The sequence below is a fragment of the Epinephelus moara genome, chromosome 17 (genome assembly GCF_006386435.1).
Source record: "Epinephelus moara isolate mb chromosome 17, YSFRI_EMoa_1.0, whole genome shotgun sequence".
Classification (NCBI taxonomy): domain Eukaryota; kingdom Metazoa; phylum Chordata; class Actinopteri; order Perciformes; family Serranidae; genus Epinephelus; species Epinephelus moara.
The window spans coordinates 20,217,551-20,233,550 of record NC_065522.1 but is presented as its reverse complement, the minus strand read 5'-3'; the positions used below and the strand labels follow the sequence as shown (position 1 = coordinate 20,233,550).

Below are 16,000 nucleotides of genomic sequence, written 5' to 3'. Positions count from 1 at the left end.
GATAATTAGGCACCTGGTTAAAACTTCCTAAACAATAAACACTGAAGGAATTCTAACCGGGAAAAGTTTCTGCTGGTTGTGATCTGCAGTCCTCACCGCTAGATGCCACTAATTCTCCCTACATCTTACACACTGTTGCTTTAAATAAACATGGAATATTAGGCAGGGGGTATAGAGAGTGATTTAATCCAGTTTCTCAATGGTTAGTTTGTTAACAAAAAGTGCAAAGCAACAATTTAGCTCTAAGTTTTCCAGTTCTTCTGGCATCATGTTGGCTGAAATATTGGTGACATTCTTATGTAGGTTAAACGAATATGACCTTGATCATTTTTTGCTGGCCTACAGTCAGCTGGGTAAAACAGGCAGTCTCTGACAGGTGCATTTTTCATTTCTGTAGGCTCTAATATCCCCAACTTAACATTACAAACAGCCAAAGTCACATTTGTTTATTAGCGTTTTTAGCTTTGTCTCCCTACGAGCCAGTGAACTTACAGTAGGGGCCTCTGAGCTGAAGCTTTTGAGCCCTCTCTGTTTGCATTTATGAGAAAGTTTGTTTCAAGTTGCCATTTAGCTTCCAGTCAGATTTCGTTGTTGCTATTGAGAAAGCTGCTTGATGACTTGATAAAATAATATGAATAACATGAAGCAGCCTTTCCGATTACGTGCTGTCTGGGTTGAGGAAATTCCTCTGCTCTTGGGCAAATGAAACCCTTTCAAATTTGAGTGGATACAAAAATTCATGGAGGACTAGCTGAAACAAAGGCTGCTCTTGGTTTATCAGGCGCTGATAATCTGACTATGAAAGGTTTTCTCCAGACGTGAATGATATGTAAAGAGTACAGAATTTTGTTTCGTGCATACAGTCATCAAATGCTCTAAATACAACTGCAATCAATGTTTTTTTTTGCCAGGTCTTTTCAGTCCTGGAGTCGACCTATCAACACGACAGTCTTCGCTACCTCCTGGACTACTTCGTTCCTGCCAAGCACCTCCTGCACAAACTCCAGCAGCACGCCTGCGTGAGTTCTAAATTGCAAACACTGGGGATGAGAACACACACACAGCTGTATAATCAGGAGCAGGATCAGCTGTCAAGTGCAAAAGGACCAGTGTGAGAAATCTGTCAACTGTTAGCTTTTTGATTTCATTTTCACATGTGTGCACTGGTAGAGCTGACAGAGCAACCAAGTCTCAACTCACTCAAGACAAGTTTGAAACCAAGTCTCAAGTCCTTATGAGGCTCTTTTGTAGGTATTTCATGGCAAGTCCAAGTCAAGTTGAAGTCCTAAAGAACAAATCAGAGTCAAGTCTCAGGTATTCACAAGGCTTAACTTGTTTTTAAGTCTTCGGGGCAACCAAGTCTCAACTAATTTAAGACACGTTAGAAATACAGTCTAAAGTCCGAATTTTGTTGGTATTTCATTGCAAGTCCAAGCCAGTTGAGATAAGTCCAAGTCAAGATGAAGTCCTAAAGAACAAATTCAAGTCAAGTTTCAAGTGTTCAAAGGGCTAGACTTGTTTTTAAGTTACGCCAAGTCAATTAACACAAGTCCAAGTCAAGTTTCAGGTCTAAAGGGCAAGTCCAAAACCTTAAGGAGAAGACTTAAGGGTGTATTGTGCTAGGAAACCTTAACTAGGACTTGAAGGAAAATCTTGACTTAAGGAGTTTTGTGCAACCAGCCCCAGGAAATTAGCAGGTAGAAAGTTGACTTGCTCACAAGTGTCGAGTCAAGTCAAGTCTCAAGTGAGTCAAAGCTGAGGTAGGCAGGATTAGTGTTGCGGCAGCCCCTTACTGGGGGTCTGTCTCTGGAGTTGCTGGTGGTCTGTAGCGACAGGGAGCGAGGCGGAAGAGGCACTGTGGTTCGAGGCTCTAGCTAACGTTAGCTACATAAACAGGAAATTGATGCTGTGGCTGTGAGCCTTTGGCTCTGGTTAGCAGTAGAGATGTACCGATACCACTTTTTCCTTCCAATACCGATTCCGATCCCTGAACCTTAGGTATCTGCCGATACCGAGAACCGATCCGATACCAGCGCGTAAAATAAAAATGGATGGGATATGAATTGTTGTATGTCTCAACTCCTAAAACTCTATGTAAAATATTAAGAAATAAATACATAATAGTAGAATGATGCCATAAAACTTTTTTTTTGTTATTCTTATCCAGTGTTGACATAGATCAAGACACAGGTTAAAGTGCAGCCACACAATTTGGTCAAAAGACATTTTAAAGGCTACAGTAGAATGCTTTTTAAACTCCGCTCCGTTTCAGTTTCGTTTGCCTGTAGCGTGCATATGCGTAATGACGTGAGGCATTACGTGGTATCGGATTGGTCATAGACTGTACTCGCCGATACCCGATACCGCATTTTAGGCAGTATCGGAGGCATTTCCGATACTGGTATCGGTGTAACTCTAGTTAGCAGAAGGCTAAATTGTTAGCAACATTTTCTCTCAATCTCTGAAATGCTTTGCCGATGTTGACGTAGGTTTTGTTTCGGTAATTGTCAGACTTTTTTTCAGACTCACTGTAGTTTTGACAAGCCCATCCTCCATTTTTGGGGTTGCTTTGCAGCGTAGGCCAGTGCTGCTATAGCAACTTCCTCTGCAGGATTCTCCGCCATTGAATCAGCCTTTTTAACCAAAGGGACGTGCCCATGTCTGAAGGGTTACTTCTGGTTCCAAAGGTACCATTCCGAAAATGTTTGGTGGAAACGGGGCTTAAGTGTCAGGACCTCAGCCTCATATCACAGCACCTGGTGACATGAAGACACCAGTGCAAAGAAAAGTTCAAGGCTTTGATAATTTAGCACATGTGTGACAGTTCCTCCCTGCGCTGCGGAGGGTCGAGCCTGCTCTTAAATTCTAGCTGGCCGGTAAAATTAATGAAAGTGACTTGTGAAATTTGAGATTTACCAGCCTCTGTGACCCGCGGACAAAAGAGGTGGTTTCCTGCCTTTGGGAGCTCCACTGAATCGACAGATTTGTGAAATACAGCGACATGAAGCATGAATAAAGGAGCTCTGGTTGTAATTCTCAGACTCCCACGTAGAAAAAGCCAATGCATGGAAATGGTATGACACTGGATACACTGTGCAAACACACGCAGCTTCCACTTTGTGCCTTTACATCGCTCCCTTTGCGCTTTCAGCCTCACACACACAAAAGACAAACAAATGAGATGCAACATGTACTTAACTCCAAGCTCTGAGGTTTATACTGAACAGCATTCCTTTTATTTTACGTTCCAACACACACAGATAAACAACACACACTGTTTAGAACAAGCTTGGAGGCTAAGAACTGTCTCATATTTCCCTTTACAGTTCTTCGAGACTTACACACACACATGCGCAGGCATTGTGAGCAAACTATGTTTTCATTGTCGCTTAGTGAAGCTGCCTGGGACGGGAGTTAGACTGTGAGTCATGACAATAATTTCTTCCATATGTGAGCGTGTTACTGCTGTGAGAGAAAGAGAGAGTGAGTAACAGAGAAGCGGTGGGAGTCGAAGGAGAGAATGAACATGGCTTTCATTCAGGACGCCCGCGCGTGTGCGTGCGTGCGTACGAAAAAAGAGAAGATGCTGGAGGTTGCAGACTATAGTGGACTGATTGAGGAATTTTATTTGGTGAAACGGGAGGCGAGGAAGACGGAGCAAACACTGGGGTACATTGAGGGTAGGAGTAGGAGGAGGGCCAGAGGACGCAGGGAGTTACAGAATGTGGAGTGACTCAAGGCAGACAAACTTTTTAAGAGGGGAAAAGTCACACATGCTCTTCAATACCCACCCTGACTGATATCAGACTGTTGCTTGCCCCGAAACTTTGCTTCAGTAGAGCAACAGGGAGGACTTAAAGGAAAGAAACTGAATAGGGGACAGAGGTAGAAAAGGGAAGATGGAGGAGGTCGAGTAAAGAATATAATCTGATCATGTCTCGTGAGTCTGAAGGGCACGGAGGGGGGAGGGGGAGCAGCCCCGAGTCGATTAGACGTGGCTGGGAACAGCAGAGAGAGGCTCTGGATGAGTTTTATTTTGCAGACTGCGAGGGAGAGGATATAGATCTGACACAGGATTGATTAAGGCGGGAATAGCAGATGGAATACGGTATTTTTTTCTTAATAGATCAGCTGATAGCGCAGGGATCACACTAGGGGCCTTCTGTCCTTCACCTAGATCCACACAGTTCTTGAGTAAGTGTGGGATTTTCTATATTTAGACCCGTGTTGCTTCGCTTGCTGGATTTAGATCGGTTTTCTCAGCCTTAACTAATGTGTTTTCCTCTAATGAAACAGTGGACTCTTTCAACAGTGGCTGGCTGTTGTGAAGAGCCGGTCATCTGCATGTTTCTGTCTGACTCGAACTAACTCTCTGCAGCTATCCAGAGTCTTCTCACTGTGTCATGCCAGCTAAGCACTGGAAAACACTGTGTGAGTCACATGTCTGACATTTGTATGTGGCACTGGCTTTTGGCCAATTTAGCTAGTGAATAGTGTTGACTGGTGCGTTATCAGTTCTAGAAATTCGACTCAACTGAATGCCAAACACAACCATGCAGACAAGCTCCAACTGGCTCATGTGCGCTATGGCTTGTGAATGGGAGTGCAAGATTGTGTGTGAGCATTAAATAGGATAGTTTGTGGCAGGAGGGGACTCTAAAGGCGACATTTCTAAAGGGCAGAGAGTGCACTACACAATGTAAAGAGGTGCAGAGAGAGGATTTAGTGTCATGCAGATGGTTTGATTTTGTATCTACACATTCAACACGCTCCCTTTCTTCTTCTTCTTCTTGTCATCACAGTCTCAGTACCTGGGCTGCCTGTTCCTTCACTCCGGTTGGCCTCTGTGTTTAGGCGAGAAAGTGGTCGTACAGCTGTCAACCTTGGACTGGAGGATCCTGCGCAGTAATGACTTCTACCTGCAGGTGGTGCCCTTCTCTACGCGCTGCCCTCGCCTGGCACTAAAATGTCTGGCCCCTGGGGGACGCACTGTTCAGGAAATTTTGGTACCCGAGTCACAGCACCCCCTTGTATTCACCACTGAGTGGCTCCACAGCGTCAACAAAGAACGGGGGCACAAGAGAGAAGGTAAAAAGTCAACTTCCTGTGACATTTAATTCTTTCATTTTGTTTCTGAACATAAATTGTTAGTATATTATTCAGTTTTTCAGGTTATGTTCAACCTTAGACACGTATACTCTGCATTCATTCTGTCCGATATGTGCATATTTTCTGAAAGCTTATGGATAAGGACACAAGGGAGAAGTACCATCGAAAAATCAAGGGGGCATTATAGCATAATTCAAGCAAGATATGACCGTAGGAGACAACGAGGACAGTTAAAAAATGGAGGAATGGAACAAATATTGTGCATAGTGTTAGTTCAGGCAGGACACGATGTCAAGCTCAGCTCTGTTCCCGGGGGTCTTTGCTGCTGCGTGGCAAGTTGCCTTGCCATGGAAGGGCAGAGAGGTGCTCCTGACTGAACTGAAATATAGTGAAAAGAATCGTCCGTTCACATATTGCTATGTATTTAATGGCCTCACAGACCACCGCTATCTACAACACTGCCTCTGTTAAAAGGTACATTATTACGACCCCCTCCACTGCCAACTTGTTTGTTGTTGTCTGAAACTTTTGACCCTGCCCTCTAGTGCCATCTATTGGCTGTATTGATGCCAACATAAAAGAAGCATGAAAGTATGAAGGCAGTGACATTTACAACTTTTGAAACAGGCTTATCCACTTTACTTTACTTCTAAGTAAAGGAAGAATAAATGAGCTTTAAGAGTCTGGAAAAGTCTCCACTGATGTTTCTCTTAGGGTTTAAGCCACATTTACGCTTGTAATCAGGTGTTAAAGTGAAAATGATTAACACGTTGTGGTTTAGCTAGTCAGTAATGACCGTGAAGAAGACCACACTTAAATCAGGGGAAGAGAAACAGATGGCTAGAAGACGTTTATGACCAAGGGATGGCATGTGGAAGGGCAACAAGACAAAGGAGATATTTATGGGCGTCAGCAGGTGGTGAATAGTGAGAATAACCCAAAATTAGAGCTACAGAAGGGCAGCAAAAGTTTACACATTTGGTTTTCATGTAGCTTATGGTGGTACCTCCTCTTATTAAATATGAGGAGCCTTTTCTGCCTAATGTGTACCCTCTGTGAACATGAGCTTGACATAGTTCTCTCTCATCTTTGCACAGTTGGAGGAGGACTTGACACCTGCCTGGTTAGTACATGTGATGGTGTGGTTCGACTCCCGTGGAAGGAAGTTGTCTACCCAAAATTCATCCACGACCCTTCCGAAGAGCTGGGCTTGATGTCCAGCCACGAGGGCTCCGACCGCCTTCCCAGTGAGGGGGGCAGCAGCCTCGGGGGCTGGGGTGGCTCATCCTCTGGGGAACTTGACTCCTGGTCCTGGGATGAGGAGGAAGATGATGGTTTACCACCAGACGGTTTGGACTCTGAACCTGGGCTTTCTCGACGAAGGCGCAGCGAAGACGGGCTCGGGCGGACAACGAGGCACCCTCAGCTGGATGGGGACTATGTGGAGCTGTTGGAGCCCAGATTGGGCCCCGATGGAGGGGTTGACACAAGGCAGAGGTACCTGGAGATGCATGGAATTTGTAAGACCAAGACTTTGCCTCTGTGCAGGCGAGGGAAAGCCATCAAACTCCGGAAGGGGAGAGCTTGGGGATATGGAAAGCTGGAAGGGTCAGGAAGCTTTCGAGCTGTCCTTGGTGCCAAGAGAGACATGGTTACCCCAAAAGGTGATGTTTTACCACCTCAGCCTCAACCAGAAGTCCCTGAACCTGGCAGAGGGAGGCGGTGTTACTCCTCATCTGTCCACGACTCTGATGAAGGAGATAAAACAAGCAGAGACTCTGAGGGCCTGGAAAGCCACCGGCTTTATTTTGACGGCCCATTCAAAGAAAGGAGGCCTGGCGTGGGCAAGGAGAGAGATAGCAACGGCCTCACGCCACCGTGTAGAGACAATCATAGAGGTAAAGACTCTGAGAGCGGTGACAGTTTGGCCACGAATGAAATCCCTGACTTGACGATCCACAAAGTCGGGCACGTTATAGAGGGCCATTCAGATCACGGATCTCATTCAGACTCTGTTTTTGAGGATACAGATAAACCACTGAGTGGAGACAGTGATGCCACCACCCCAACATCAGACGCACCAGAGGGACCGTTTACTGGAGTTTTAGAAAGTGGAGAAATTACCAACAGTGGATCTAAACTTAAGAATTCCTCCAACCCAAAGGTGACGGAGGAAAGGGATGATGGGAAGACGGAGGACAGAGTTTGTCCCAGAGGAAAGGAAGTTAAAACTGCAGGATTCAGAGCACCAAGGTACTGTTGTATTTCTTACAGGCACTCCTCCTTCTTATTTGTTTTCTTTTTCACACTTCCATATGAAAGTAGAGATAAGTCACACTTTGGTGCAAACTCTGCACACGACATATAGATTGTTTGAAGTCACACACATATAGACTTGAAACCAGTGGTACAAAAGACACCTTCTGAGGGACATTATGTCCAAACCAAGTGATTTCTAAAGTGATACAAATTATTAACTGTCTGTTGCACCTCATTAGTACCTTCCTGTGCTTTGTCTATAGGAGGAAAAGGAAGGGAAAGGGGGCCAAAGGGAGGGCTAGGTCTGGTGGCCGTGGACACCAGAAGGGATCAAAACAGCAGGGAAAAGCTACTCAGCCAAGTCCCACTACCTCCTCTGACTTGACAAAGCTGCCAATCACAGAGGAGAACCAGTCTGAACAAAGAAATCAGGCAGACGAACCCGATGGAGTACCGCCTCCTACAAATGAGGGGACAGAAGACACAAGGAAAAGCAGAGCAGGTCTGAAGGAAACTTGGTGATAATGCATGAACTAAAGGTCCCTAAAATATCCCATAGAGTGTTTTCTTTAACTTTTGCATCCCTCAACAGAGAAAGATGCCGAATCTTTGCCTGTCTGCAACGGCCAATCAGGCACATCCTTACTTAACCACTCTAATGAGGAGGCAGGGACAGGAGAGACATGTCCTGACCAACTCAATGGTGTTACGTCTAAAGAGCCTCCTCTGCTGAGGGAACTGGACACAGAGCTTCTCCAGTCAGGGAAGCTGAAGTTAACAGGCAAGTTCCTTTTCTGGATTTTTGTTATGATAGTTAGAATTCGGCTCAAACCTCAAATTGGACAGTTAGTCTTGTAGAAATGTGACCGTTTTGTTGTTTTTGTTGTTGTCCAGTATGACACATTGGTAGGCTAGTAGGTCCTTACCTCTTACCATCTGATTAGCACAATTTTACATCAAAAATAGCACTTCTTTTCTGAGTCACAAGTCAGACAAATCTGAACATACATACATTATACACATACTGTTAGATTCAGTGTGACTTCATTCTCTTGGTATATCAATATCTTCAATGTCCATCACATATAAAAGTCCATAAATCCACTCAGATATCCTAGAAAAAAAGACGCCCCTTTTAAGTTTACATCATGTCCGGAAGTTTCCTTTACTATTAAAAGTAACCCACAAGTTTATATCTGTACATCCATGCTAACCGTGCAAACTGTTAATAGCTAATCCTGCACAAGTTGTCATGGTACAAATTTTATAAAAGTAAACATATATATGCAAAAAACAGAGCTTAAGGTGTAGCCCACAGCTAACCCACTAGCTTTATGGCAACGTTTTACTTCCTGCTTTCATCCCCCAAAGCATTATGGGAAGCATTTTTGGAAATGTAGCTAGTTTACCCTTTTTAATAGAGGTGGGTGAAACTGACAAGCTTACAGGAAGAAAACCCCAAAACAAATAAACCAGTGTAGCTGACTAAACTTTCTCTTGGCCTTCCCTGTCAATGCTTAATATGATGCTTCCCCACCACAGGTACAGTGGACAGGTTGGGACGCGCTCTGGTTGTCACGGAGACGGATGCATCAGAGGAGAACTTCTCTGACGAGGAGATAGCTCGGGTCTTGGCCTGCTACCACAAAATCACTCGGTAAGTGAGTTTAATAGTTTGTTTTCGACGTCCCTTAATTGTAAGTGTCTAGATATCATCAGGGAATTAAGGCTTGTAAATTCAGCAGACCTTACAGGGCTCATTATCTCATTGTTGTCCTCAGATTCATCCTCTGCTTTTACACTCTTAACAGTCCCTACTGTAAAAAGTCAGATTTCTATGTCTGTTGAATGTAAAGCAGGTATAGGTGCTACATAAAAACTCAGACCAGTGCACACAGTCCGTATTCAGGAGCTGTGCCTTTAAACGAGCCATCAATACTTGAGGGAAGTTGTGATGTCACAGTTAGACTGTATAGACCATTTCAAACCTAAAAAAAAACTTTCTAAATGAAGAAGAAGAAGAGGATGAGGATGAGGAAGAAGACATACTTTATTAATCCCTGAGGGGAAATCCAATTTTTTTCACAGACAGGCCAGAAAACACACACACATGCACTAAATAAAGAGATATCAGAGTGTGGGGGCTGCCCCGAGCAGTTGGGAGCTTGGTGTCTTGCTGAAGGGCACCTAGGCAGTACCCGGGAGGGGAACTGGCACCTCTATAGCTACCAGTCCACACTCCATATTTGATCCTGAACTGGCAAACTTCCAGTTCTCAACCCAAGTCCCTATGGACTGAGCTACTGCCGTCCCTTTGTACTTCCTGTTGGAATGTTTTGCAGTGTATGTGGATGACATCAGCTGACAGGAAGTAAACATGGATGGATCCAAGCTGTTGCTGAGCACTGCAGTTCAAGTGAAGATAGAAAGTGCAGCTACAGTGCTGGTTGTCATTTCCCCTTGCAGTAAGAGTGCAGAGAGCGCAGATGTGAAAGACCCAGAAACACTGACCAATCAGAGCAGTTCAGGAGGGGACTTAAAGAGACAGGCGCCACAACGGAGCATTTCAGTCAGAGGGTATAGTGGCTTTTTCAACATACCAAAGTTCCTAGGCCACTTAGTCTGTAAGGTGTCTCAGAGTTGACTTGTGTTCTGGTTCCTTTACTGATGATCCATAGTCCTCACACCAGGCAGGGGAAAGGTTAAACGAGGTTAATTGAGAATATAAAAATAAAAGAAACAAAGTGACAGGCCAAGTCCTTCCAAAATTACAACTTGCACGGTCCACTACCGACCGATTTATTCTTATCGTATTGCCATTACTACACTTTAACACCAAAAATGTATTACGATCCAAACCAACGCAAACTTCATGTCATGTCGTCTTTTACGCACTGTAAGAAAACGTTGTCCACAATCATTTTGTCCTGTGCACTAAACTGCCTTATGGTGCCACACCTGGCATAAATAACTTTTGGATACAGGTATATTCAGGCAGACAGTATTAGGAAGATAATATTTTTTTAAGCATTTAAACATATTCTCGTAGAAACCCCAAATACAAGTATGAACCTGAAATTGAGCATAATACAGGACCTTTAAAAATCATTACTGTACTTACAGTGGGGCAAAAAAGTATTTAGTCAGCCACTGATTTTGCNAATTACAGACCTCTCTCATCTTTCTAAGTAGGAGAACTTGCAAAATCAGTGGCTGACTAAATACTTTTTTGCCCCACTGTACATGACCCCTAACTGCCCTCGAATAAGTACTATATACAAGAAAAATGGGTTACTTAAGGTTTCTACCCAAAGGGAGAGGACCATTTGCTTCTGAAGAACACTTTTGAAGAAAGGGTTCTTTAAGGCTTTGGAAGACTAATGGTTCCTTTAAGAACCCATTTCTTCCAAAAACACTTCGGAAGAAAGAGTTCTTAAAGGTTTGATGAACTGATGGCTTTTTCTCAAAGTTTCAAATGGTATTTCCAAATGTAGATGTATCAGAAACCCCCTTAATCAGTTCATTTTACTTGTGTTCTGCCACAGCTGATATATTTACTATCATTTGAGGCCCAACCCAACTGCAACAGTAAAGGTTGAAACAGTAAAGGCTGTGGTAGTAAACATGATTATGAACCATGAGAGTTGTGGGTTACTCTGGACCACATCAGCTACGGCCCTTTTGGGACCTTATGAAGCCCGAGGTTGCTGGACGTGGTTCCTTTGGCCCCACATCAACCTCTTAGACTAAAACCATGATCAATAAGGGAAATCTATGGGTATTGTAGTCAACTGATACTTTTGTAGCCCTCCTGAGTGGGTTGTAGATGAAACCCATGGACTTTTAAAGGGATCTTGGTAGAAACCCATGGATGGATTTAGTTACGTTTAGCACGTCAAAAAAACCCCGCTCCCATTATTTTCAATGTACAACCCAACACTAGCGGCAAGACACGTGTCAGTGCTCCTGAATGCGCAGCCCCACAGCACTTAATGTCTTATTTCCAACCTCGCTGCCCCTGTAATTAAATGCATTTTCCCCCACTCTCTTCTTCTACATATCAACTCTTGTGGCAGCTCTTCACTGCTCCTATGGCAGCTCATCTCCTCTCCTCACCATTGATGCAATGAGAACTCTGTAGCTGTTGCTGTGTCTCGTGTGTGATGAAGAATGGATGAGGAGAGACTTGTTACTGAGGTTGAGAAATATCCTGAGCTTAACAACCCACTATCCTGTCATTATAAAGACAATGGCCAAGAAGATATCGCCTGGCGAGTCATCGCTCGGAAGATTGACTGTCCAGATGAGAAATCATGTTCAATTAGGGGCTGTCCACACATGATTTTAAGCTAATGCAGAGGTGGAGGAAGTACAGATCTTTAAGTAAAAGTAGTAATTAATTCGCTGTAATTACGCCATTGAAGGGTTCTTTGTAGAATGTCTCATAGGGGGTTCTAGGTGGAACCTTTCACTGATGGTTTTAGGTAAAGCATTTTGTTTGTTTCTAGGTGAAACGCTCTGCGAGGGTTCCAGGTGGCACTTTGTAAAAAGGTTCTATGAAAAACCAAAACAGGTTCCCCTATAGCCCCATTTCCACCAAACACTTTCGGTATGTTACCTTTGGAACCAAAGGTACCCCTTCATATATGGTACCTAGACCCTAGTGTTTCCACCGCACACAGTACCCTTTATATGTAGGCGTGGTTGTAATCGGCTGGTCGGTCAGTGGAGAACATCGAACATTTCGTGGTCTTCCTTCTCGTTATGTGGCTGTTGATCACAAGAGGGAGACAAGCTGTTTGAGGAAAGGCTGAAGAAATACTGCCGAAAGGACGAGCCAAAGAACCCTATATGATTCTTGTCAGCACGTTTATTTTGAAGAGTGTAATGAGTTCAAGTCTCATGGTATCATTTTTTAAGAGCTGCCCTTTCATTTTTTACATTCCAGGTGTCTCGTTTTAGATTATAACTCTTCTCTCTTAACTACTGCTCCTGTTTAAACCTTCCATTCTCCTCTCTCCATCCATCCTCATCAGGCCTGCAGCCAAAGAAAAAGGTCTCACGGTGTTAATGGACAGCAGACGCTCCCCGCCCTCCAACCTCTGCCTCTCTGCGCTTAAATTGTTCCAGGTCAGCCAGAAAAAAAAAATGTTGTTTAGCCAAATGTGCTAAATGTTTGCTTTTGTTGCTCTAATTTGCCTGCAGATGTGATGAAGTAGCTCAAGCACATGTGTTTCTGGGCGTGTGTGTGTTTTTTGTGTATTCCAGGTGTTGGTTCCTGGCGGTCTCGGATCTGTTCTGGTTTTGGTGGAGGAGCAGCAGGAGTCCCTTTCTTTTAACGTGGAAGGAGCAGAGGTGAGGTCATACAAATCGCATTTACAGTTTATGATCCGGCACACACACGGCACAGCACTGTTCATTTCCTTTTAGCTCATGGTTAATTTTATTACTTTTATTTGTATGTCTAAATGTTAAAGCACAGGTAGAACACCCACATGGAACTGTGTGGGAAACATTCGGAAAATAAAAGCTGGCCCTCGCAACAGCAGGGATAACAGCTCGGGTATGAAGTGTAGAACGTTCAAGAGGAAATAACGTTTCATACACTGTGCTTTGTGTCTGTTCCGTGCTATAATGCGATGGATGTCAGCTGCTGTTAGCCAGAGCGCACATTCACAACCTTATTTCCATACATTTGGCACATCCACAGTTTGCAAATAACTCTTATTCTACCTGCATTTCAGCTCATTGCTTTGCATCGATCTGTAGAGATCTGTCTTCCACACACGCATGAGAAATTGTTTGTTGCCATGTGGTTTGTATCACAACCTGGCAGCGATAAAACGTTGCACATTAAAGGGAAATCCCACCCAAATGATGTTAACAGCTGTTGCAGCTGCATTCCTCGGTCCATTTTGTTGTTTGGTTGCAATTATTTTTATCGCTGCAGATAAATTAACAAAATGGAGATGATGCAAAGAGCAACAAATGTTTTTGCTTTCTCAGCTCTTTCTTCTTAAGAAAGCTGAAAAAAAAAGGCTCTCCAAATCAAGGCGGGGGAGCATTTATCTGTTGCCATGAGTGCAAAATATTATCAGCTTTGTTAAGTCTTTATAAAACAGAGACATTTGCAAACACTAAAGCTCTTAGATGAGAGTTTATACGCTCAAGGCTTTTGCAGGATCTTCTTATACCTTATGTTTTTGCCTAATTTTCCAAAATCTCTTTATTTTTTTACACATTTGTGTTTCTACCGTCTGCAGTGGCGCCTCCAGAAGTTTTTCATAGGGGTGGCCAGATGGAGCCAATGAAAATCTTTGGGTGGCACACCAAAACCGAAATGCATAACTGATTTCAGGAATTTGCTGACACAATTTGGTTTCTTACTTTACAGATATTGTTACTAATCATCTGATGTGCATAGACTTATACTGGCTCAGTTCAGTTTTTGAGTCCCACAACAATCCTGTTTTGATACGTTATGTATCTGTATGTACATCTTAGGCGATTCATTGTTCTTTAGATTGGCCAGTTGTCAATAAAAGACAAATATACAGCTTTTATTTGATAACGTTAGCATGTTATATTTGTTTGGAAAACGTGTTTAGTATTAGACAGTTGTTTTGTCAGTGGACCTTTTGAGCTGTAATGGAGCTGAATTTTGTAGCGTTACCTTTGTTAAATGTTGCTGTTGTCCCTGGCTTCATATGAGTAGAGGAAAAGTCTGCGAACCACTAGGCTAATTTATACAATGTAAAATGCCATAGGGCTTGTGCTAATAACGTTAGCATGTTATATTTGTTTGGAAAATGTGTTTAGTATAAGACAGTTGTTTTGTCGGTGAACCTTGTGAGTTGTAATGGAGCCGAATTTTGTAGCGTTACCTTTGTTAAATGTTGCTGTTGTCCCTGGCTTCATATGAGTAGAGGAAAAGTCCGCTAGCTGCTAGGCTAATTTATACAATGTAAAATGCCATAGGCTTGTGCTAAAAACATTAGCATGTTGTATTTGTGGGGAAAATGTGTCCAGATAAAGACAAGTGCTTTGTCTGTGAATGCTGCGAGTTATAGTGAAGCTGATTTGTGTTCTTGTGTGAAAATGTTTGTTGGGAACAAGCCTTCTCAAGTTTAGGGGAGACCACTGGGTACCCATAGAACCCATTTTCATTGAGATAACTTGAGGTGAGAGATCAGGGGACCCCTCTGAAAGTGACCATGCCAGGTCCCTCATTAAAATTTAGCCTAAATTCAGAGCTTTATTTAGCTCTCTTCCCAACAAGCTATAATGGTACCAATGGGTGCCCTATCGATTGTCTAGTTTCACAAGATACCACTACTAGTTTAAAAACTGAGCATACCAACGCCTCTTAAAGACAGTATTGTCAGCCTCCACTTATTTTTTGGCCTCTGGGGGCCAACAGTTGTTTTAGTCTTGGAGGCACCACTGCCTGCCATTAATTTGTATCCCTGTCCTTTCCTGTCCAGATCCACTCGGTGCGAGGTACAGGGGTCCTTCAGCAATATGTTGACAAGCAGCAGCTGCCCAAAGAGATGGACGGAGACTTCACCCACTGTCACTCAGACTGGCTGGCCTTCAGACTGGTGAGAATCTGCTGCTTTTTGTCTGGTTAGATAAAATAACTTCCTTTCTTCTTATTTCTTTCTCCTAAATTTCTACACACTCTATAATTTTTTTATTTTTTCTTAAACTTTTCCATGGTAGGTCCACTCAGCTGAGGCGAACTGATTTACTGACCTGAGCGTGTGTTTAAGTGGTTTTGAGGAAATTGAGCAGGAAATGATACTTGAGGCATTTAAGATGGACTGATATCTATGCTTTTGCAAATTATTCAGATTTAGTTATTTGTATGAATTCAGTATTCCTTCACAGAGTGGTTGTTGCCTCACAGTCTGACTGTTATACATACACACAAATAGCTTTCAGTGTGACGTATCATAGCTGGAGTGCCAATTTTAGTGTCTAACATCTGTTTCATTTTTCGTTCTCGTAGAGCACTTAGTTCTCATCACTTGTTGGTAACTACTAAGCTTTTCTTTTGTGAACCTTAAGATTAAGATATTACCGCAAAAAATGAAGGAGGCAAGTAGGAAAAGTTACAGTTTGGAGAGGATGAAGGACACATAAGTGGATGTTGGCTGGAAAGAGCGGCTGTCCCGTGGTGGTCGATGATTTCAAAGATTCTTGATGAACTGGGCGTCGAGGATAAATCGAGGGAAGAGGGTCTGAGAAGAATCTTATGGGCTCTTAATGGCTTTTCCCGTAGACAGTTTATATTGCTTTATCCAAACAGATGAAAACATTTTCCTGTCCCTCGCCCTCTCTTTGACCTCTCTCAAGGACTTAAAAAAAAAAAAGGAAAAGAAAGACGGGATTTCCTGCAATTTCATACACAAACCTGAGTCTGCTTTACTTACTGTTTGTGTTTGATGTTAATTTGATGGCATAAGTAAAACAAAAAAAGTCTCAAAATCACTGATTCCTCCCCTATTTTTTTTTACCTTCAGAGCCTGGAGAGTCTGACAGAGCGTTGTGAGAGCGCCCTCGCACTCCTCGGAGAAGCACTGCAGTCTATGGACTCGGAGCCAATGCCAGACAACATCAATGTACAGAA

General features: G+C 43.3%; 1 protein-coding gene across 2 annotated transcripts in view; it reads left to right on the top strand.

The window, feature by feature from the left end:
• The window catches only part of arhgef40 (Rho guanine nucleotide exchange factor (GEF) 40), a 68,402-nt gene that overhangs the window by 13,685 nt on the left and 38,717 nt on the right, over positions 1 to 16,000 (top strand). The window contains exons 3-13 of one of the 2 annotated variants that reach the window (XM_050067722.1): positions 912 to 1,019; positions 4,803 to 5,088; positions 6,207 to 7,007; positions 7,140 to 7,362; positions 7,632 to 7,870; positions 7,961 to 8,149; positions 8,911 to 9,025; positions 12,405 to 12,498; positions 12,637 to 12,723; positions 14,853 to 14,969; positions 15,894 to 15,992. In XM_050067722.1, the coding sequence (XP_049923679.1) occupies positions 912 to 1,019; positions 4,803 to 5,088; positions 6,207 to 7,007; positions 7,140 to 7,362; positions 7,632 to 7,870; positions 7,961 to 8,149; positions 8,911 to 9,025; positions 12,405 to 12,498; positions 12,637 to 12,723; positions 14,853 to 14,969; positions 15,894 to 15,992 (2,358 nt within the window). Of the gene's footprint in view, positions 1 to 911; positions 1,020 to 4,802; positions 5,089 to 6,206; positions 7,363 to 7,631; positions 7,871 to 7,960; positions 8,150 to 8,910; positions 9,026 to 12,404; positions 12,499 to 12,636; positions 12,724 to 14,852; positions 14,970 to 15,893; positions 15,993 to 16,000 lie in introns of both variants that reach the window. The other variant, XM_050067721.1, reaches the window with a different exon arrangement.